The sequence below is a fragment of the Oncorhynchus nerka genome, linkage group LG25 (genome assembly GCF_034236695.1).
Source record: "Oncorhynchus nerka isolate Pitt River linkage group LG25, Oner_Uvic_2.0, whole genome shotgun sequence".
NCBI classification, from domain to species: Eukaryota; Metazoa; Chordata; class Actinopteri; order Salmoniformes; family Salmonidae; genus Oncorhynchus; species Oncorhynchus nerka.
The window spans coordinates 19,953,607-19,977,827 of record NC_088420.1 but is presented as its reverse complement, the minus strand read 5'-3'; the positions used below and the strand labels follow the sequence as shown (position 1 = coordinate 19,977,827).

Sequence of the window (24,221 nt, the reverse complement as noted above, 5' to 3'; positions counted from 1 at the left end):
ACAGAATACATTTTTGCAAATGTATTAAAATTAAAAACATAAATACCTTATTTACATAAGTATACAGACCCTTCACTATGAGACTCGAAATTGAGCTCAGGTGCATCCTGTTTCAATTGATTATCCTTGAGATGTTTCTACAACTTGATTGGAGTCCACCTGTATTCAAATCAATTGATTGGATTTGGAAAGGCCCAAACACCTGTCTATATACGGTCCCACAGTTGACAGTGCAGGTCTGAGCAAAAACAAGCCAAGTGTAGAGCTCCAAGACAAAAAAAACAAGCCAAGCGTAGAGCTCCAAGACAAAAAAACAAGCCAAGCGTAGCGCTCAAAGACAAAAAACAAGCCAAGCGTAGAGCTCCAAGACAGGATTGTGTCGAGGCACAGATCTGGGGAAGGTGCCAAAAAATGTCTGCAGCTTTGAAGGTCCCCAAGAACACAGTGGCCTCCATCACTCTTAAATGGAAGAAGTTTTGAACCACCAAGGCTCTTCCTAGAGCTGGCCGCCCGGCCAAATTGAGCAAACGGGGGAGGAGTGCCTTGGTCAGGGAGGTGACCAAGAACACGATGGTCACTCTGACAAGAGCTCTAGAGTTCTTCTGTGGAGATGGGAGAACCTTCCAGAAGGACAACCATCTCTGCAGTATGCCACCAATCAGGTCTTTATGGTAGAATGGCTATACGGAAGCACCTCCTCAGTAAAAGGCACCTAAAGGACTCTCAAACCATGAGAAACAAGATTCTCTGGTCTGATGAAATCAAGATCGAACTCTTTGGCCTGAACGAATGGCGTTGGCAGCATCATGCTGGGGTGATGTTTTTCAGCGACAGGGACTGGGAGACTAGTCAGGGTCGAGTGAAGATGAATGGAGGAAAGTACAGAGAGATCCTTGATGAAAACCTGTTCCAGAGCGCTCAGGACCTCAGACTGGGGCGAATGTTCACCTTCCAACAGGACAAGGATCCTAAGCACACAGCCAAGACAACGTAGGAAAGGCTTCGGGACAAGTCTCTGAATGTCCTTGAGTGGCCCAGCCAAAGCCTGGACTTGAACCTGATCTAACATCTCTGGAGACACCTGAAAATACCAGTGCAGTAACGCTCCCCATCCAACCTGACAGAGCTTGAGAGGATCTACAGAGAATAATTAGAGAAACTCCCCAAATATAGGTGTGCCAAACTTGCAACGTCATACCCAAGAAGACTCAAGGCTGTAATAACTGCCAAAGGTGCTTCAACAAAGTACTGAGTAAAGAGTCTGAATACTTATGTAAATGTGATTTCATTTTTTAAATATTTCTATGCTTGTCATTATAGGGTATTGTGTGTAGATTAATAAGGGGAAAAAACCATTTACTCGATTTTAGAGTAAGGCTGTAATGTAACAAAATTTGGAAAAAGTCAAGGGGTCTGAATACTTTCCGAATGCACTGCATATGTGTATGTGTGTCTCCTTTTCCTCACCTCCTCCAGGGTGGTGTCAGACAGGCCGTAGCTGGTGATGCCCAGATCAGCCTGCCTCCTGTCAAGCTCTGTGAGGAAGATGGCCAGACTGCTGTCCTCTGCCGACTTCTGGGGCAGGTTGATGACCGCCTCACGGCCCACGTCCTCCACCAGCCGCGCCCCAGGGATGTGACGCTGCGCCAGGGTCAACATGGCAGCCAGGTCTGCGGGGGAGAGGGAGAATGATAATTATTCTGAGGTTTGAAACTTCACTGTCCGGAAACATGCCCTAACCCCACACTAGATACTTGTGCATGGGGGGGGGGGGACAGGACGAACAGAACAGCCAAGCGAATGGTTGTTTTTTTCAGGTGTCTGCAATAATGGCGAGCTGTCAACACACAACTAGCAGGATGTCACTTAGTGACTTTGGGTTGGAGACCCTACCTGAGCCACTAACATCACTGCCCAGACCTGTGTCGTCACTCATGGAGGAGTCACTGTCCTGAAATACAGAGGGAGAGCCAATCAACAAAGGGGTCATAGTTCAGTGATAAAAGTAATGACCTTTAGCATCCCACAGTATACATTGCCCTATTGCGATAGTCTACAATAACCTCATCTCCTCTCTGTAGTAAATGAGTAAAGGTGAGCAACTTTTGACTATTAAGATGCACTGGTAAAATGGTCTTCAGGGCCCATATTCACAAAGTGTCTCAGCGTTAGAGTGCGGATGTAGAATTAGTTTGGTCTTTTAGATCTTAATTATGAGGACAGGGGGACCTGTTCCTAGATCAGAAATCCTATTCTGAGACGCTTTGTGAATAAGCACAACGTATTCCTGAGAAAATCTCATGTGCAGGGGTATACAATCTCTCACTCGCCTTTGTGGCAGGGGGCAGTTTGGTAGCGCTGGCACTACTGGGGGTTCGAGTATCCAGTCCTTCCTTCTTGACGACGGTGAGGTAGTAGCCCGTCCCCAGCTTGGCCTTGAGGAAGAGGGGGGAGCCGCAGCAGCACAGCTTCCCTTGGGAGATGATGGCTATGCGGTCTCCGAGAAGGTCAGCCTCATCCATGTAGTGGGTGGAGAGGATGATGGTGCGATCTGATGGAGAGAGAAGGAAAAGGAGAAAAAGAGAGCGAAAAGATCTAGTAGATAAAATATATAATTCAATTGAATACTTTCACCTGAATTGACATGAAATGATAAACTCCGCCACCAAGTTAGACCAGGGATTTCTGGAAATCCTGGGAATTTTGGCAAAGTTCACGGAAAATGTTGCAACCCTTGACACAGTTCAGGGCTAACCTTTGCGGTACTTGAGCAGCAGGTCCCAAATGCCTCGACGGGAGTAGGGGTCCACCCCAGCTGTGGGCTCATCCAGGACCACCACCTTCGAACCCCCCACAAATGCTATGGCCACCGACAGCTTCCTCTGCATACCACCTGAGAGTAGAGGCAGAGACAGAGGGCGAGCGAGAAAGACACAGAGAGTATGGTATTATACACTGCTCAAAAAAATAAAGGGAACACTAAAATAACACATCCTAGATCTGAATGAATGAAACATTCTTATTAAATACTTGTTTCTTTACATAGTTGAATGTGCTGACAACAAAATCACAAAAATGATCAATGGAAATCAAATTTATCAACCCATGGAGGTCTGGATTTGGAGTCACACTCAAAATTAAAGTGGAAAACCACACTACAGGCTGTTCCAACTTTGATGTAATGTCCTTAAAACAAGTAAAAATGAGGCTCAGTAGTGTGTGTGGCCTCCACGTGCCTGTATGACCTCCCTACAACGCCTGGGCATGCTCCTGATGAGGTGGCGGATGGTCTCCTGAGGGATCTCCTTCCAGACCTGGACTAAAACATCCGCCAACTCCTGGACAGTATGTGGTGCAACGTGGCGTTGGTGGATGGAGCGAGACATGATGTCCCAAATGTGCTCAATTGGATTCAGGTCTGGGGAACGGGCGGGCCAGTCCATAGCATCAATGCCTTCCTCTTGCAGGAACTGCTAACACACTCCAGCCACATGAGGTCTAGCATTGTCTTGCATTAGCAGGAACCCAGGGCCAACCGCACCAGCATATGGTCTCACAAGGGGTCTGAGGATCTCATCCTCGGTACATAATGGCAGTCAGGCTACCTCTGGCGAGCACATGGAGGGCTGTGCGGCCCCCCAAAGAAATGCCACCCCACACAATGACTGACCCACCGCCAAACCGGTCATGCTGGAGGATGTTGCAGGCAGCAGAACGTTCTCCACGGCGTCTCCAGACTCTGTCACGTCTGTCACGTGCTCAGTGTGAACCTGCTTTCATAAGTGAAGAGCACAGGGCGCCAGTGGCGAATTTGCCAATCTTGGTGTTCTCTGGCAAATGCCAAACGTCCTGCACGGTGTTGGGCTGTAAGCACAACCCCCACCTGTGGACGTCAGGCCCTCATACCACCCTCATGGAGTCTGTTTCTGACCGTTTGAGCAGACATGCACATTTGTGGCCTGCTGAAGGTCATTTTGCAGGGCTCTGGCAGTGCTCCTCCTGCTCCTCCTTGCACAAAGGCGGAGGTAGCGGTCCTGCTGCTGGGTTGTTGCCCTCCTACGGCCTCCTCCACGTCTCCTGATGTACTGGCCTGTCTCCTGGTAGCGCCTCCATGCTCTGGACACTACGCTGACAGACACAGCAAACCTTCTTGCCACAGCTCGCATTGATGTGCCATCCTGGATGAGCTGCACTACCTGAGCCACTTGTGTGGGTTCTAGACTCAGTCTCATGCTACCACTAGATTGAAAGCACCGCCAGCATTTAAGTGACCAAAACATCAGCCAGGAAGCATAGGAACTGAGAAGTGGTCTGTGGTCACCACCTGTAGAACCACTCCTTTATTGGGGGTCTTTTGCTAATTGCCTATAATTTCCACCTAATGTCTATTCCATTTGCACAACAGCATGTGACATTTATTGTCAATCAGTGTTGCTTCCTAAGTGGACATTTTGATTTCACAGAAGTGTGATTGACTTGGAGTTACATTGTGTTGTTTAAGTGTTCTCTTTATTTTTTTGAGCAGTGTATATGTAGTGGCTGTTGAAGGATATATTATATTGTATAGTATACAGCTGAAGGCCATATTTGTATTGGATGTTGAGTAGTAGAGGGAGGGAGCCATACCAGACAGGTTCCTGGTCTGTTCGTGGCGTTTGTGCAGCAGGCCCACATCCTCCAGGAGAGTGTCCAACTCCTTCCTCACCTCATCGCCTGATAGGCCCTTCAGACGACCATAGAACCACACATGCTCCTCTACGGTCAGACTATACAAGAATAACAAGGTTAAAGTCAGAGGGCTGATTAAGTAACATCAAACTCTTTTACATGTACAGTGGGTAAATGTTTTAAGATGGAGCCTGAGGGGCAAGAGATTAAGTGAATGGGGCCTTTCGTTATCTTGATTCCCTCTAGTGATTATTCATCTTTGTCACTGTTATATCAGTTAAATAAATGTGCAATATGCAGAAATTGCTCCGTCATTTCCTGATTTCTAAAATTCGAATAGTCCGCCCTAATTTCAATTTATGTGACAAAACAATAATCACTGGACCATCTAAACCTCTGAAATATATTTTCAATAACCAAAATTATTGTATTTTCAGCTGGTGTACAAAACAAAGCAAAAGACGCAAAAACTAAACGTAAGAACGGGAAGCATAGAAATAGCACACATAGAACATATCTACTGATTCTTAGACTTTCTTTCAATGAGAATTACAGATCTATAACTCACATTACTCAACATGTCCAAAAAGTTAATTATTGCAGCTTTAACATTACCAATGAATTCATTTATGTTGGAAGATCGAAAACAAGCACCACAGATAAATGGAGTCAACATGGTATGCACTACAATATAATGAAATAGGATAAATTACCTAATGACATGTATTCATGAGATATAGAGAAGAAATATTAGCGAAAAGGGGATAACTAGTCAGTTGTACAACTGAATGCCTTCAACTGAAATGAATCAGAGAGGTGCGGGGGGCTGTCTTAATCGACATCCACATCTTCAGCGCCCGGGGAACAGTGGGTTAACTGCCTTGCTCAGGGGGAGAACGACAGATTTTTAACTTGTCAACTCTGGGATTCGATCCTGCAACCTTTCGGTTACAGGCCCAACGCTCTAACCACAAGGCTACCTGCAGCAGGGGCTTACATGTCAAAAAGGACATTGTGCTGAGGACACACTCCCAAGGTCTTCCTGATGATGTCCATGTCAGTGCGGATGTCCATGCCCTTAATGTACACAGTCCCAGCCGTGGGGGGAAACAGACCCGTCAGGATAGACCTGTCAATGGAAATGAACTGCGTATTATGCATTATAACCAGTGGAGGGTAAACACATGTAAACAACACTTACCCACCTTTTGCTGAAAAATGCATCGAAAGTATAGAAATGACTCACCATGAACGGCAGAGTTTACCCATTTATTCTTTAACTACTACATCACCGATTATAAGTTAGAACCCTACATTAGAGCTTCAAAGCACATTCATAAGCAGTACAATGGCCCTCGATTAGGGCGACAGTATGTACCACATTCATAAGCAATACAAAACACCTACTGTACAAGCACCACATTCATTTATATGTGTCTAATGTAGGTGCAGGTTTACATGGTGGTGTTGGCTGTTGTACTTCATTTTAAAACATTCTATATTGATTCAATGGTTCTTAAAGCACAGCCCTTACATGGTGGTTGTTTTGCCAGCACCGTTGTGCCCAAGGAAAGAGGTGATCTGCCCTTCATAGAACTTGAGATTGAGGTGGTTGACCGCCAGCTTGGCACCTTGTTTGTAGATTTTGACCAGGTTGCGGATGGCCACACCGAGTACGAGGTGAGAGGGGTCGGCTTCGATGCGATCTGAGACCGGTACAGAGAGGGAACCTCAGGACCATAAAACGGTGTCCGTTTTTTTACATCATATGTAGTGTGTGTGTGTTTTTCTTACCTCCTCCCTGTCCTCTGGGAGCCGGAGGGATGGGCATGCCGGCCTCTAGAGGAATTCCTCCCCAATAGTTCAAACTGAACACGAAGTTCCATGGCCTGGGGACCCCATATTCACCTGGACAAAAGATTCCAACAACATGTGTTTAGTCATACCAGTATAAGTGCAGTTTTACTATCTGCAAAGGTGCACTGGCATTACATATTATAATGAACATATAACTGCATTTTAATATGCACTTCTATACAAAATGGCATGAAACCATAGAGCAGTTAGATAAAAATAACTTAAACCATTCATTTCCTTACCTGGGAAAACAGTTTCAACGTACCATACCTGGCAAAACAGCTTTAATGTACCTTACCTGGGAAAACAGCTTCAATGTACCAGGTGGCCAGAGCATAGATACATGCATCGATATGCAACATGATTATGGAAGTGGTGAAATTGTAGGTGTCTCCCTCCATGGGGCTGGAGTTAAGGTTGAACCACTGGATGCCCACTCCTTGTTCCTCGTACTGGGAGAAATACTCACAGCCAAAGCCAAAGGCCACAGGAGAAAACAGGCTCTGTTGGGAGAGATGAGAATCTCAATGTATACTGTAGTACTACCAGATTGGATGGGTTCATTTCATATATTTATACAGGTGATACCATTGAGATTCCAAACCTCATTCAAAAGAGCGACTTATCAGCAGCAAGTAATGGGTTTAATACAGTACCATAATCATTCTTCCTTATAAACAAAACGACTCACGCAAACCTTAACAAAACACAACAAAGAGAATGTGTAACATGATGACTCACTGCTAGGACACGGTGTGTGGTGGTGAGAATGTGTATTATAAAGACTCACTGCTAGGACACGGTGTGTGGTGGTGAGAATGTGTATTATAAAGACTCACTGCTAGGACACTGTGTGTGGTGGTGAGAATGTGTATTATAAAGACTCACTGCTAGGACACGGTGTGTGGTGGTGAGAATGTGTATTATAAAGACTCACTGCTAGGACACGGTGTGTGGTGGTGAGAATGTGTATTATAAAGACTCACTGCTAGGACACGGTGTGTGGTGGTGAGAATGTGTATTATAAAGACTCACTGCTAGGACACGGTGTGTGGTGGTGAGGTGGTCTCTCCAGGCCACACACAGCACATAGGGCAGGTAGAGGGCGAAGTAGATGAGGCCTCCGCAGGCGGCTGCCAGGTTAGCCCGGGAGAAGAAGGTGCTGATGAGGAAACACTGCATGATGGTGGCCGTAGCGAAGGCCGTCAGGAAGAAGAACACCACAGCCGGGTTGCTGTAGGGCAGGATGTCCCCCCACTGGAGGAAGAGAACAACACAATACAGGAAGAGATGAGGGTGAGACAACAGCGATACACCTCTGTGATGTTTCATTGTCTTAGTACTATATCTTAGTGTGTCCCTAATGCAATGCCTCAAAACTATACAGAGTGCTGTAATCAACCCAGTCATTAATCCAGGGCATTATTCTAGGACAACTGCATAGCTGTGATGTGAATACTTTTCAGTCCTGCCAAAAGACTGCAGATACAAAATGGCTTGATAATTCGCTTGATAGCATCTAAAGCAAAAAAACAAGCTGTGCATGGTCCCGGGCAAAATAAACAAGTGACTAAATTATCAACACAAGGCTATCGCTGGTTGAAAACTGTTTTCTGCCCCTCCCAAAATATAGAATTTGTAGATCATTGGGACTCACCCACAAACAAGCCCAAGCCTGGCCTGTTGAGGAGTGACGGACTCCATCCTAGCTGGAAGGGTGCTCTCATCTTATCTACAAACACAGACAGGGCTCTAACTCCACAATGAAATAGGGTGTAGGCCAGGCAGCAGGCTGTTAGCCAGCATAGTGGAGTCTGCCACTAGCAGTCAGTGTAGTCCGCTCAGCTATCCCCATTGAGACTGTGTCTATGCCTCGATCTAGGTTGGGCAAAACTAAACATTGTGGTGTTTGCCTTAGCAATCTCACTGGAATAAAGGCCTCCTCCATTCCTGCCATTATTGAAAGAGATTGTGATATCTCATACAGGCCTCCTGGTCCATATACAGCGTTCCTCACTGAGTTCCCTGAATTCCTATCGGACCTTGTAGTCATGGCAGATAATATTCACATTTTTGGTGACTTTAATATTCACATGGAAAAGTCCACAGACCCACTCCAAAAGGCTTTCGGAGCCATCATCGATTCAGTGGGTTTTGTCCAACATGTCTCTGGACCCACTCACTGCCACAGTCATACTCTGGACCTAGTTTTGTCCCGTGGAACAAATGTTGTGGGTCTTAATGTTTTTCCTCATAATCCTGGACTATCGGACCACCATTTTATTATGTTTTCAATTGCAACAAATAATCTGCTCAGACTCCAACCAAGGATCATCAAATTCTTGGACAACCCAAAGATTCCTAGATGCCCTTCCAGACACCCTCCACCTACCCAAGGACATCAGAGTACAACAATCAGTTGCACTTCAGTGTTGTGATGCAAAAATCCTAGCAAAATGCTTGGCACACAGAATTAAAAAAGTATTGTCAGATATTATTCATCCTAATCAGACAGGTTTTTTACATGGACGATACATTGGAGATAATATAAGACAAGTACTGGAAACAATAGAACACTATGAAATATTGGGGACACCAGGCCTGGTTTTCATAGCTGATTTTGAAAAGTCTTTTGATAAAGTACGACTGGAGTTTATATATAAATGCCTAGAAAATTTCAATTTTGGGGAATCTCTTATAAACTGGGTTAAGGTTATGTATAGTAACCCTAGGTGTAAAATAATAAATAATGGCTAAATCTCAGAAAGTTTTAAACTATCTAGAGGAGTAAAACAAGGTTGTTCCACTATCGGCATATCTGTTTATTATTGCCGTCGAAATGTTAGCTGCAAAGATGAGATCAAACAATAATATTAATGGATTAGAAATCCGTGGCCTAAAAACTAAGGTGTCATTCTACGCTGATGATTCATGTTTTCTTTTAAAACCACAATTGGAGTCTCTCCACGGCCTCTTAGAGGATCTAGATACTTTTGCTATCCTCTCTGGATTAAAACCAAATTATGATAAATGTACCATATTACGTATTGGATCACTAAAAGAAAAAAAATCACATTTTACATTACCAATTAAATGGTCTGACGGAGATGTAGACATACTCGGTATACAAATCCCAAAGGAAAGAAATGATCTCACTCCAATACATTTTTATAGAAAGTCTGCAAAAATAGATAAGATCTTGCCACCATGGAAAGGAAAATACCTGTCTATTTGTGGAAAAATCCCCCTGATTAACTCTTTAGTTATATCACAGTTTACCTATTTGCTTATGGTTGTGCCTACACCTACTGACCTGCTTTTTAAATTATATGAAAAAAAAATATTCAATTTTATTTGGAACGGCAAACCAGATAAAATTAAAAGGGCCTATTTATATAATGAATATGAATTCGGTGGGCAGAAATTATTAAATATTAAAGCATTAGACCTCTCACTAAAGGCATCAGTCATACAAAAGTTATACTTAAATCCAAACTGGTTCTCTAGTCAATTGGTATGAATGTCTCATCCTATATTCAGGAAGGGCCTTTTCCCCTTTATTCAGATTACACCTGCTCACTTTCGGTTGTTTGAAAAGGAAATAATCTCCAAAATATCTTTATTTTTTAAACAAGCCTTAGAAAGTTTGTTGCAATTTCAGTTTAATCCACCTGAAAGGACGGAACAAATAGTACAACAAATATTGTGGTTAAATTCAAATATACTAATTGATTAAAAAAAACGGTATTTATCGAAGAAATTTTTAAAAAAGGTATACATTTAGTGAATGATATCATAAATAGGACTGGTGGAGTTGTCGCACATGCAGCTAACACAGACATATGGAAATGTCTGCTCTACCCAAAATTACAACCAATTAATTGCAGCATTACCACAAAAATGGAAGAGGCAAGTAGAAGGGGAAAAAAGTAAGGAACTTGTATGTCGGCCCTGTATTAAAGAACATAAATGGTTAAAGAAAAGTGTGATAAATAAAAACATATAACAATTTCATTTAGGGACCAAAAAAACTGACAGCTGTGCCATATAAATTGCAAAATAGTTGGGAAGAGATTTGTGATGTACCCATTCCATGGCACATGGTTTATGAATTGATACGCAAAACACCGGATTCAAAACTTCAAATTTTTCAATATAAATTACTATACAAAATTCTTGCAACTAATAGAATACAATTTTCTCAGCTCTGCAGATTCTGCTGTGAGGAGGCAAAGTCATTAGATCATCTATTTTGGTATTGTCCATATGTAGCTCATTTTTGGTCACAGGTCCAGGAATGGCTGAAGAATTGCAACATTTGCCGAGAACTAACACTACAGATAGCAATACTGGGTGATTTGAAAAGCCATAGTCAATCAATCAATAATATAATAATTATTTTAGCAAAAAAAATGTTTTACACTTACAATCTGTAGAAGCTATGAGAATAGGAAGGTTCAATTATTTTGTGAAGCATCACAGCACAGTTGAAAAATATATGGCAAGTAGAAATCCGAAATGGTTGATGTTGAGAGACAGATGGGAGGTGTTGAGTGGAGCTGAAGGGTGGGACTAATAACAAGATAAACAATGTAAAACATACGGGATCTGTAAAATGTATATAGGTTCGGAACTTTTGTGAAATAGCATAGTTACAAATAGAAATCAAACTGGATGGACATCAGAAATAGAGGAAGGACTAAGAACAAACAAGAGAGAACTATTGTAAAGTAGACTGTGTCTGTAGAGTATGTATAAGATGTATGGATTGAAGGTAGAAGCAGAAGTGTTTATTAGTTTACTCCAATTGGGGGATCGGCGGAAGGGTTTGCGGGGAATAATAATAAAGGTATATTCTTTAAAAAAGTATGTATGTCTATATAGGTATGTGTATGTAGACATACATACTTTTTTAAAGAATATACACAGTCTACTTTACAATAGTTCTCTCTTGTTTGTTCTTAGTCCTTCCTCTATTTCTGATGTCCATATAGTGTCTCCTGACCCCTCCTGTCTCAGCCTCCAGTATTTATGCTGCAGTAGTTTGTGTCGGGGGGCTAGGGTCAGTTTGTTATATCTGGAGTCCTATTCGGTGTCCTGTGTGAATCTAAGTGTGCGTTCTCTAATTCTCTCCTTCGCTCTTTCTTTCTCTCTCTCGAAGGACCTGAGCCCTAGGACCATGCCCCAGGACTACCTGACATGATGACTCCTTGCTGTCCCCAGTCCACCTGACAGTGCTGCTGCTCCAGTTTCAACTGTTCTGCCTTATTATTATTCGACCATGCTGGTCATTTATGAACATTTGAACATCTTGGCCATGTTCTGTTATAATCTCCACCCGGCACAGCCAGAAGAGGACTGGCCACCCCACATAGCCTGGTTCCTCTCTAGGTTTCTTCCTAGGTTTTGGCCTTTCTAGGGAGTTTTTCCTAGCCACCGTGCTTCTACACCTGCATTGCTTACTGTTTGGGGTTTTAGGCTGGTTTTAGGCTGGGTTTCTGCACTTTGAGATATCAGCTGATGTACGAAGGGCTATATAAATAAATTTGATTTGATATATATGTGTATATATATGCATGCGTGTATGGAAATATATATTTACCAAAAAAATATGGGGGATTGGAAATGATGCAGACAATTACATTGGAAGCAACATTCTTTCCGCAATATTAAGCTGATCCACCCTCTAGAGAAGAATAAATAAATAAAAATCAGTTAACCACCTAACTGAGGAACTCAATTTAACCTTGCGCAATACCCTAGATGCAGTCGCACCCCTAAAAACAAAAAACATTTATCATAAGAAACTAGCTCCCTGGTAAACAGAAAATACCCGAGCTAGCTTGGAAAGACAGTACCGTGCAGTATCGAAGAGCCCTCACTGCTGCTCTATCATTCTATTTTTCCAACTTATTTGAGGAAAATAAGAACAATTCCCCCAAAAATGTTGATAATGTCGCAAAGCTAACTAAAAAGCAGCATTCCCGAAGAGAGGATGGCTTTCACTTCAGCAGTGATAAATTCATGAACTTCTTTGACGAAATCATCATCATTTAAATCTGCGTATTCCTCCAAAGCTCAGCTGTCCTGAGTCTGCACAACTCTGCCAGGACCTAGGATCAAGGAAGACACTCAAGTGTTTTAGTACTATATCTCTTGGCACATTGATGAAAATAATCATGGCCTCTAAACCTTCAAGCTGCATACTGGACCCTATTCCAACTAAACTACTGAAAGAGCTGCTTCCTGTGCTTAGCCCTCCTATGTTGAACATAATGAACGGCTCTATCTACCGGATGTGTACCAAACTCACTAAAATTGGCAGTAATAAAGCCTCTCTTGAAAAAGCCAAACCTTGACCCAGAAAATATAAAAAACTATCGGCCTATATCGAATCTCTCATTCCGCTCAAAAATGTTAGAAAAAGCTGTTGCGTAGCAACTCACTGCCTTCCTGAAAACAAACAATGTATACGAAACGCTTCAGTCTGGTTTTAGACCACATCATAGCACTGAGACTGCACTTGTGAAGGTGGTAAATTACCTTTTAATGGTGTCAGACCGAGGCTCTGAATCTGTCCTCGTGCTCCTAGACCTTAGTGCTGCTTTTGATACCATCGATCACCACATTCCTTTGGAGAGATTGCTCCAGTTTCAACTGTTCTGCCTGCGGCTATGAAACCCTGACCTGTTCACCTACCCGTCTCAGACCTGCTGTTTTCAACTCTCTAGAGACAGCAGGAGCGGTAGAGATACTCTGAATGACTGGCTATGAAAAGCCAACTGACATTTACTCCTGAGGTGCTGACCTGTTGCACCCTCGACAACCCCTGTGATTATTATTATTTGACCCTGCTGGTCATCTATGAACATTTGAACATCTTGGCCATGTTCTGTTATAATCTCCCCCGGCACAGCCAGAAGAGGACTGGCCACCCCTCATAGCCTGGTTCCTCTAGGTTTCTTCCTAGGTTCTGGCCTTTCTAGGGAGTTTTTCCTAGTCACCGTGCTTCTACACCTGCATTGCTTGCGGTTTTAGACTGGGTTTCTGTACAGCACTTTGTGACATCGGGTGATGTAAGAAGGGTTTTAGAAATACATTTGATTGATATTAGACCACATGCCTTGAGCAGAGCAATGAGGAGGCCGGCGCTGACCAGGAAGGGCACCAGGCTGCTGATGAACCAGCTGACCCACAGTTGGCCTGTACCAAGCCCCATGATCCTCATGGTCTCCTTGAGCCGCGCCTCCTTTTCGTACACCACGCCCTTGATGATCATGGCCACCGAGTAGATCCACGCCAGCGTCATGAACAGGGGCAGCGAGCGGTTCAGCACGCGTAGGAAACTGGAGGAGTACGAGTGGGTAATGGATAGTATATGAAAACGTTTCATAGAGCATGAAAAAAAGGAAAAGTTAAGAGCGAGAGGAGGATAGGTGGGGAAAAAAGTTGATAAGGAGGTTGAGGTTTTTAAATCTCAAAATAATTTGCCAGAGATCCTACCCAAATATGACTTAAAGTCCTACTCACACGTCATCTACGTAGCAGGGGTAGGGCATCTGCTGGATGTAGAGGCCAGTGGACTGCTCCACACCACTCAGCACACGGGCCACAGCTCTCTCCACCAGGTCCTGTACGTACACAAAGCCCCCCCAGATGTAGCGCATGTCACTGAAGGGGTCCGCTGCTGGGCCCGGGTCCCAGAACCTGGGGGGGAAATGAACAATATATTGGTATTGTAATGCAGCAGCACCATGGTTGTATCTAAAACAATAGTGGAAGTCTATCAGGTGATAATGTACCCACAATTATTTTAGGCAAGGGGCAACAGAGCTAGCCAGGGTTACCAGCCCTTGTTCTTTGTATCAGCAACTCAACTCAAAAGAAGTGGGCTAAAAGTCGGGTAAAAACTTTCAAAAATCATCATCTGTGGCGTACCGCGGACAAGTCACCAGGTGGAAACTCGTCGAGGCCTGGTGACAGATGGAGTCTACATCACGCGGCAGTGGCTCCCTTTGCTTGAGGTGCCAGGTTTCGACGGGTCCCCCGGCTAGTACTAATTGGGGCTGATTGAGGCTGGTGAGGCTCAGCAGGGGTAGGGCATCTGCTGGACTGCTCCACACCACTCAGCACACGGGCCACAGCTCTCTCCACCAGGTCCTGTACCTACACAAAGCCCCCCCAGATGGAGCGCATGTCATTGAAGGGGTCCGCTGCTGGGCCCGGGTGAGGCTCACCAGCCCTACGAGGCCCTTAAAGCTGCCAGGAGGGCAGCATATGGGAGGGTTGGAGGTAGTGAGAGGATGCTACCGGACAGACGTCCCCACGGTCTGCTAGAATCGAGGGGCTCTGTGTTCTACCCCAGAGGAGACAAAATTCTCCGGAACCCAGAAGGCAGTAACCTAGAAGAAGTCTTCTGGAGAAGACCGGTTTCTTTTCGTTCCTTTATAGTTTTAAATAAACACCATTTAAACTAAGGATTCACACTTGTGTCTGATCTGTGTAAACATCTTCATCAAACCCCTAGTCTGCCACAAGTGGTGGAGAATACGGGCAAGTCTGCAACGTGGTCAGACCAAGGTTGAGGTTTACACAGTATCAGCATGGATGAGTTCGTTCGGGCCAACAAGCACAACAGGACATTCAGGAACGAACGCTGGAAGAACAGCGTCTACCTGCTGGAGGAAGTCAGGAAGCTGCAAGAAGAAACACAGACCGAATCTCATCCTAATCAGTTCTTAATCAAGCGGAGGATGACGATGTCGAGACCTACCTCTGCACTTTCGAACAGACAGCACTCCGGGATGGATGGCCCATGGCCCCGTTCCTGTCCGGAGACGCCCAAACTCGTATTATGACCTCAACATCGAACAGGTGGCTAACTATGACTGTCTCAAGAGTGAGGTACTCAGCCGCTACGGGTACAGCCTGGCACGTAAGGCCCAACTGGTCCACAACTGGAGGTTCGTGACCGAAGCTTCCCCCCCGTGCCCAGATGAGCAACCTACTGCACATCACCAGAGCATGACTCCAAACCGACATAGCCACCCTCCCCGTTATCGACAAAGTGGTCATGGATCCCTTCTTTCGGGTGCTACCTTACAACATGAAGAGGGCGGTGAGCCTACGCACGCCCCAGACCTCAGACCTTGTGGTAGCCGTGGAGAAGCATCACAATACTGAGGCCCTGCTGAAGGGGGTGCAGGCCGAGGCCGGGAACCGTCGAAGGGGACCCCACCACTATTACTCCCCAATTCGACAGTCAGCCAGGGTAAAGGACTGCAGACCCGCGGAGAGACAGCCGGTTGGAGAGTCAAACCTCTGCCGATGACCCCAGGTGGATAAAGACTAAAGGAGGTGTTTGAGTGTGGCGCCCGGGAACACCTCGCATGGAATTGCCAGTTCGAGAGGAGTCGATGCCATCAGCGGGCCACGAAATAAATTACGTCACCTCCAGTTGGGCCCACAGCGAACCACCAGCACCCATGGTCCCGTTGAAAGTCAACGGTCATAACAGCCACATTCTGTTGGATTCCGGGAGTATGGCAACACTCGTACAAGCGCGACTGCCGGACCATCCGACCTACCGTGGTCTGTCTCCTGTGTCCACGGTGACACCAAGCGGTATTTAACTGGGCAGGCCACCATCGTGATGCCACAATGGTGAGCTTCCAGATGGTGGTGGGTGCCGTACCCAAGTTGCCAGTACCCCTCCTCGTGGGACGAGATTATCCTCTGTTTGCGGCACTGTGGAGGCACGAGCTGGGGAAGAAAAGAAGAAGAAAAAAAAAAAAAAGAGTATGACCCGGCGACCGATGAGAGCGGGGACGGACCTTTGCATGCATGGCCCGGAAGCAAGCGGTTGCCAACCCCGTGTTTACGGACCCGGATTCTGAGGGGGCAACGGAACCAACGTCACCTAGTGAACAACCAGAGGAGCCCATGCTCCTCCTTCGATTTTGAGGGACCTGCCAACACACCTGCCCTGAGCCCCGAAGGGACAGTTCGGGACCGCCCAGTGGGAGGATCCGAACTTGAAAGCCGCCGCGTCCCAAGTGATAACGGTGGATGGCCAGTTCTTCTGGGGAAAAGTGACTAGCGATGTCACTATTTACAAAAAAAAAAAATAACCTGTTGTATCAGAAGACGCATGAACAGGGGGAACTTCGAGGGGTGTTGTTGCTGCTGATGAACAGTCAAAACTGTTCTTTAGCTGGCCCACACTCATTTGTTGGGGGCGCACCTGGGAATGGAGACGACCCGGGAACGGATCACCGCCCGGTACATCACTGGGGCCAAGCTTCCTGCCATCCAGGACCTCTATACCAGGCGGTGTTAGAGGAAGGCCCTACAAATTGTCAAAGACTCCAGCCATCCTAGTCATAGACTGTTCTCTCTGCTACCGCACAGTAAATGGTACAGAAGCGCCAAGTCTAGGTCCATAGGACTCCTGAACAGCTAATCAAATGACTACCCAGACTATTTGCATTGCCCCCCCCCCTCTTTTAAACTGCTGCAACTCTGTTTATTATCTATGCAGTCACTTCAACTCTACCTACATGTACATATTACCATAATTACCTCGCCCCCACACATTGACTCGGTGTACCGGTAGCCCCTGTATACAGCCTCGCTACTGTTATTTTACTGCTGTTCTTGAATTATTTCTTACTTTTATTTTTTACTTAACACTTATTGGTTAAGGGCTTGTAAGTAAGCATTTCACTGTAAGGTGAAATATTCGGCATGTGACAAATCTAGTTTGATTTGATGACGCAAAATACAACCAATAGCACTGTTCATATCAAACATTCCCCTGAGTGAGTTTACCTGTCCTTGATCTTGTTGGTGCGTGCAACATCGTCGATGTCCATGCGGATCTTGTAGGTGACATGAGGGGGCAGACCGGGTAAAGACGTGTTGGGAAGGAGGAACACTATTCCAGCCCAGAACTCTCTTTCCTCCAGCAGCTCCAAGGCCCTGTTAATCATCTGTCCCTCTGTGGCAGCACCCTCCAGCTTGTTCAGGGAGAAACACTGAAGGATAAAAAAGGACATGAATAACATTACAGTACAAAACAATGTACAAGATAAACATAATGTAACTCAATGTGAGGGAATGGGTGAAGTTATACACGCTGTAATAAGTACATACACAATGGCTGAAATGCATCTCCGGGGGCAAACTACCTGCCGTCCAGGACACCTACACCACCAGTAAGATCATCAAGGACAACAACCACCCGAGCCACTGCCTGTTCACCCCGCTATCATCCAGAAGGCGAGGTCAGCACAGGTGCATCAAAGCAGGGACCGAGAGACTGAAAAACAGCTTCTATCTCAAGGCCAGACTGTTAAACAGCCACCACTAACATTGAGTGGCTGCTGCCAACATACTGACTCAAATCTCTAGCCACTTTAATAATGTAAAATGTAAACAATGTATCACTAGCCACTTTAACCAATGCCACTTAATATAATGGTTACATACTCATGAGATGAGTAATGTAAAGTATATACTGTACTCGATACCATCTACTACATCTTGCCTATGCCGTTCTGTACCATCACTCATTCATATCTCTTTATGTACATATTCTTTATCCCTTTACACTTGTGTGTATAAGGTAGTAGTTGTGGAATTGTTAGGTTAGATTACTCATTGGTTATTACTGCATTGTCGGAACTAGAAGCACAAACAAGCATTTCGCTACACTGCTAACCATGTGACAAATAAAATTTGATTTGAAGCATTCCGCTACACTCGCATTAACATCTGCTAACCATGTGATTGTGACAAATACAATTTGATTTGAAACCACAACTGTAGACTAGTGAAGCTAACTCAGACAATGCCAATGAGGACTTTAATTCAGTGGTAGAACAACTAAACTAATTAGACGAATTAACGGTTAAGTAAAAGTTACACTAATCATGGCCTTGACAAGCTCTTCAGAACCAGGGTTGGTGATCACCAATCTACAATACGCAGCATAGATGGTTGAGTAGGAGGAGGGGTAGCTACCTGGGTAACTTGAGCCAGAGTGGTGATGGTGTTGTTCAGGTCGGAGTACACGTCCAGCCAGGTAAGGGGCGCTCCTTCTTTCCTGGGTTCTTTGGGCGTGGACAGGAAGCGGGCAATGCGCTTGGCTGTCCAGGAAGTGTTCTCCAGCTGCAGATTAACCAACACGGCCACCTCCGGTCGCCTCAGCAGATCCTGTCACACAGAGGAAGTGACACGGTTGGCCAAAGCTGCCAAATGAGGAGGATTTCAATGGCGAAGGCCAGACTAGAAATAGTACCACTCTCACCAGGGAGGCTCTAATTTCTAGAAGTTCTGGCTTGCTGGGTCCTATGGTATGGACTACTTGGCACTTAAGCAATGTTTACAGTAGGCTCTTCATATACACAACATACAATAATAGTGACCATGCACTTTGGTTGAGATGTCATAGCTATAGCCACACAGTATTCACGATGACATTTTCTTAATCAAGACGTTCCCAGGTTTGTTGGCATTTTTAATGTGTGCAGTACCTGCAGCAGCTGTATCTCCACACTACTCTCCATGTAGGTCTTGATACCAGGTGCCACCTCCATCCAGGCACCATTCAGCTCCTCTAGGACCTGCAGGTCCTGGAAGGTCTTGTTCACCTATGAGTGAAGACACGGATCATAGAAGAAAACCGAAAATATTTAATGATTTTTTTGTTGTTGTTACAGAGCAAAGAGAAAAATTGGATAAACAATAAATACAGAGCGAATGGAATGAGTGTGAAAAGACAACAGAGGCTTGATGTACCTCTTTCATGACGTCGCGTACGGCAGGGGTGTCCGGTGTGTACAGCAGTTTGCCAATGAACAGGGGCTTGATACCTCTCCACACGATGCGAGACAGTGGGTTGGACTCCAGGCTCTGGATCAAGCTTTTACAGTACGGGGCTGGGAGAACCAACACAACACCCATGTTAGGTAGGTTGTCGGCTCATCAGCTCACCACTTATTCTAAACAATACACCTTTTGAACGTACATCAATTCATCCACCATCCAAAAAGAAGAAAACACATGTCAATCTAATTATCAAATCCCCTTTCATCCAAGATGATCTACGGTTATGCTAGTTTTGATTTTCATTAGTATTAGCTAATGCTATCACACATAAACCCTATAGATATCAAGTGAACTTTGAAATCTCTCTCACTGGTGACGTTGTCCTTTTCCATGTCGTTGTCCTCGGTGCCGTTCTTGCCCAGGAATGACTTGATGTCATTGTCCTCGTACCAGTTGAGTGAAGGGATCCTCTCGCCGCCCACCTCAGGGTGGCCACACATAATCCTGGAGAAGGCCCTGAAGCTCTCCCGCGGCAGGGTCGAACGGTTCTCTGGCGAGAGCAGACGCAGCTCTGAGTTCAACTCCCTAAAGCTAGCAAGAGAGGACAGCTAGTGGGAAAAAAGAGCAAGTAAGAGAGAAGAGGAAAAAGAAAGGAGAGAGCGAAGAAAGAGGAGAGATGCAACATTAATGGATTTTCATGCAGGCAGGTGTGAAGCATAGTTTTGCTACTACTGAGTGAGAATGTGTTTTAGGCAGTGTCGCAAAGCTATCAAGGCAGGTATTCAAGCTTGAACGGCTAATTACAGAAATATCTCATTCTCATTTACCTAAGAGATATAAAAAAGAATAGAAGATGGTATTCTTACGTCATCCATGAGTACTGCCAACTCCTTGGACACGGAGGTGACCGCTTGACTGATGACCCGGAGGTCACCGGCGTTGGCCCTTAGTCTGTCTCTCTGAGGAAGGAAAGGATTTAGGATTTAGCTCGATCTATTGTCCACATCTAGAGACTCTGAAGATTGGAGATTCTATTGTGTGCAATGATATTCTATGTTAGTGTTAAGAGTATAATGCTACATTAGCACACATGCTATAGTAAATTAGCTTTCTAAAAACCTTCAAACAGTTGTATTCCCCAATACAAATTAATTGAGCTCACCTAAACATTTCTAATTAAAGCCACATAATTGCAGAGGGTCCGCTCATATAATAATCTAATCCAAAAGTAAATGGCCAAACTGAACAAGCAATTTACTCCACATTTCTTATAGAATTCAGTGGATTATATAGGCCAGACTATTATTTTCCACTGCTACTGTGAATTGAGTGCATATATAGTAAGCACTTTAATGTAGTCCCTGTAACTAAAGAGTATTTTGGAAGGTTGATAGACAGATGCTCTTAGCTTGTTGACAGCTAAGAACATGACACACAGTTAATTCATTAACTTCATGCATACAGTACTTGATTCTTGGAAGACAATAATAAGCACCTGTTGTCAGGTAGAATTCATCTATAAAAGAGCAAGCAGACATACTATGTGACCCATTGTTATAGCATAGAAAAATACATTTTCCTCCAAGAGTGGCTGAATATTTTTGTACATCAAGTTAATTTACATGCACTTCGATAGGAAAACAGCAATATATTTTTCCTTTCACAACAACATGAACACGGACAGAGAGTGTGCGACCTCAACTCACCGTGAAGAACTTGCTGAAGTCCAGCTGGGAGAGGAAGAGCTGCTCTGCTTGCTGCAGGGTGTCGGCTGGGATGGCACAGAGCTGGCTCTGCAGCTCTGCCATAGAATCCTCTTGATCTACAGTGAGGAACTGGCTCAGCACAGTGGCATTGCACACAATGTCCTTCAGCATCACCCCAGTGCCTGCCAGAGACACCTACAAATCAAATCAAATCAATCAATCAAATTGTATTGGTCACATACACATATTTAGCAGATGTTAATGCGGGTGTAGTGAAATGCTGTGTTCCTAGCTCCAAGAGTGCAGTAATATATATCTAAAATGTAACAGTTCACAAAAATACACACAAACGTAAAAGAAAAATAATGGAATTAATATATAAATATTAGAACGAGAAATGTCGGGAGAGGCATTGACTAAAATACAGTAGATACATGTGAAATTAGTAAATATGCAAACATTATTAAAGTGACTAGTGTTCCATTATTAAGGTGGCCAGTGATTCCATGTCTACATAGGGTAGCAGCCTCTAAGGTGGGAGGTTGAGTAACCAGGTGGTAGCCGGTTAGTGATGGCTATTTAACAGTCTGATGGCCTTGAGATAGAAGCTGTTTATCAGTCTCTCGGTCCCAGCTTTGATTCACCTGTACTGACCTCGCCTTCTGGATGATAGCGGGGTGAACAGGCAGTGGCTCCAGTGGTTGATGTCCTTGATGATCTTTTTGGCCTTTCTGTGACATCGGGTCCTGTAGGTGTCCTGGAGGGCAGGCAGCGTGCCCCTGGTGATGCGTTGTGCAGACCGCACCATCCTCTGGAGAGCTCGCGGTTGCGGGCGATGCAGTTGCCGTACCAGGCGGTGATACAGACCGACAGGATGCTCTCAATTGTGCATTTGTAAAAGTTTGTGAGGGTCTTCAGGGCCAATACAAATTTCTTCAGTATCCTGAGGTTGAAGAGGCGCTGTTGTGCCTTCTTCACCACACTGTCTGTGTGGGTGGACCATTTCAGATCGTCAGTGATGTGTACGCCAAGTAACTTGAAGCTTTCCACCTTCTCCACTGCGGTCCCGTCGATGTGGATAGGGGTGTGCTCCCTCTGTGGTTACCTGAAGTCCACGATCAGCTCCTTCATTTTGTTGACGTTGAGGGAGAGGTTATTTTCCTGGCACCACTCCGCCAGGGCCCTCACCTCCTCCCTGTAGGCTGCCTCGTCATTGTTGGTAATCAGGCCTACTACGGTTGTGTCGTCGGAACATTTTATGATTTAGTTGGAGGCGTGTGGCTACGCAGTCGTGGGTGAACAGGGAGTACAGGAGGGTGTTGAGTATGCACCCTTGTGGGGCCCCTGTGTTGAGGATCAGCGAAGGGGAGGTTTTGTTTCCTACCATCACCACCTGGGGGCGGCCCGTCAGGAAGTCTAGGACCAAGTTGCACAGGGCGGGGTTCAGACCCAGGTCCCCGAGCTTGATGATGAGCTTGGAGGGTACTATGGTGTTGAAGGCTGAGCTATAGCCAATGAACAGCATACTTACATACTGTAGGTATTCCTCTTGTCCAGAGAGATACATGAGGTCAAGAAGATACCCAAAGACACAGATGTAAAACAAGTGGTCCCATGTGGCTCAGTTGGTTGAGAATGGCGCTTGCAACTTCAGGGTTGTAGGTTTGATTTCCATGAGGGACCATTATGAAATTGTATACACTCACTACTGTAAGTTGCTCTGGACTGCCTGCTAAATAATGTAAGTTGGCGTGTATATAGTCAGGTTTATGTTAACAGCTGATTCAATTAGGGTTTTTTCTGTGCATATACTACCTTGGTTGAACTCATGAGATACTTTTATCCTGACTGGGAGTCAATGTGTGGTTTACTGCAGTGCTTACCACCTGAAAGTTCAGGCGAGCCCTGAACAGCTGGTCTAGGGCAGACGGAGACAGGCTGCCATTGGTCAGGAGAAAGTTGGAGAAAGTCTGATTGGCTCGCAGGTATTCTCCCACAGGAAGATCTATAACGCAAACAAAAAACATGAATCAGGACAACAAAATAGCAGACAGACAGACACTTGACACTTCATTGTTTTCTCCTGTTTGAGACAATCCACAAAGAGAATTTGCGGACTACAATGCTCTGATCCGTATTCAGTCTCAAGACAGCCACATACTTGGCCAGGCGCCTGGCCTCTCTCCAAGTCTCCGTATAGTATCTAGAAGGTCCTGAAAGCCAGAGAAGGCTGTCTGGTTGCCACTGTAGGACAGGATTGTCTGAGAGTCCACTAAGAGTCGAGAGAGTCTGCAGGAGGAAAAAAACATTTGGGGTGAGATAAAAACAGATTCATGGATTGGTTGTTATACAAACTCAGTGGCATGCAGTAGGGTTGAAAGTAAACTCCAATTCAGTTTAAATAAAAAATAAACATGTTGAAATGTTCTGGTTCCAACACATGCCCTAAATCATTTACTTTAATTGTATCACATAATCTGGTTTAGAACACTTATCAGAACACATTGAAACAGAACTGGCCCAAATCCCTGATGTTCAACAACCACTAATTAAGTACTTTGGCCACACACAAATACACTGCAGTACACCCACATGGAGTTGTCAAAGTTGCCCACCCGCCCTGGGGTCTCCCCCTGAGTGGGGTTGTGGAAACAGGGGTTGTTGATGTTGCAGATGATCCCCTGAACCCATGGCAGAGTGCCTGCTGAGGGAAGTGCCTTGTTGGGGAAATGACCTGGAATTACACAAACACACACACACACACGTTAGCTGTGGGATTGACCTGAGACATGCAAAACACTATTGAACTGTTGCCCAGTTCCTGCGATAGATTTTGTTATGTGTAATAATCGCACTCCTTTCAACACAGTAAGATTGGCCTCGTCTCTGAGATGTCTGTCAGAACATGGTTAATCCAATGAGTCCCACCTTCAAACCCCTTTTAAACATTGTGTGTTTGAACTACAGACGATCAGAATCGCACATAGCTGCTTTCACATTCACCACACAGTTGTCACTGACTAGTTGGATATTAATTTCCCACTGAGAAAACAATTTCTTTACTTTACTCATTTTTGTCAGGTTTTTGCTTTGGCTAACCTTATTTTCATTGACATTTGTCAATAAAGCTCATGAATGCAACTGTTTATGTCAAATTGT

General features: G+C 44.9%; 1 protein-coding gene across 2 annotated transcripts in view; it reads right to left on the bottom strand.

Annotated features, from left to right (window-relative positions):
- Positions 1 to 24,221, bottom strand: part of abca7 (ATP-binding cassette, sub-family A (ABC1), member 7) — a 48,655-nt gene that overhangs the window by 21,032 nt on the left and 3,402 nt on the right. For both annotated transcript variants that reach the window (XM_029633795.2, XM_029633797.2), the window contains exons 4-25: positions 23,655 to 23,796; positions 23,224 to 23,351; positions 22,946 to 23,067; positions 21,063 to 21,257; positions 20,223 to 20,315; positions 19,727 to 19,964; positions 19,327 to 19,466; positions 19,062 to 19,178; positions 18,550 to 18,741; positions 17,356 to 17,561; positions 14,056 to 14,232; positions 13,649 to 13,871; positions 7,561 to 7,782; positions 6,824 to 7,028; positions 6,463 to 6,576; positions 6,203 to 6,374; positions 5,666 to 5,797; positions 4,627 to 4,766; positions 2,756 to 2,893; positions 2,331 to 2,551; positions 1,894 to 1,951; positions 1,468 to 1,670 (exon numbers count right to left, since the gene is read on the bottom strand). In XM_029633795.2, coding sequence (XP_029489655.1) covers positions 1,468 to 1,670; positions 1,894 to 1,951; positions 2,331 to 2,551; positions 2,756 to 2,893; positions 4,627 to 4,766; positions 5,666 to 5,797; positions 6,203 to 6,374; positions 6,463 to 6,576; positions 6,824 to 7,028; positions 7,561 to 7,782; positions 13,649 to 13,871; positions 14,056 to 14,232; positions 17,356 to 17,561; positions 18,550 to 18,741; positions 19,062 to 19,178; positions 19,327 to 19,466; positions 19,727 to 19,964; positions 20,223 to 20,315; positions 21,063 to 21,257; positions 22,946 to 23,067; positions 23,224 to 23,351; positions 23,655 to 23,796 — 3,578 coding nt within the window. The remainder of the gene's footprint in view (positions 1 to 1,467; positions 1,671 to 1,893; positions 1,952 to 2,330; positions 2,552 to 2,755; positions 2,894 to 4,626; positions 4,767 to 5,665; positions 5,798 to 6,202; positions 6,375 to 6,462; positions 6,577 to 6,823; positions 7,029 to 7,560; positions 7,783 to 13,648; positions 13,872 to 14,055; positions 14,233 to 17,355; positions 17,562 to 18,549; positions 18,742 to 19,061; positions 19,179 to 19,326; positions 19,467 to 19,726; positions 19,965 to 20,222; positions 20,316 to 21,062; positions 21,258 to 22,945; positions 23,068 to 23,223; positions 23,352 to 23,654; positions 23,797 to 24,221) is intronic.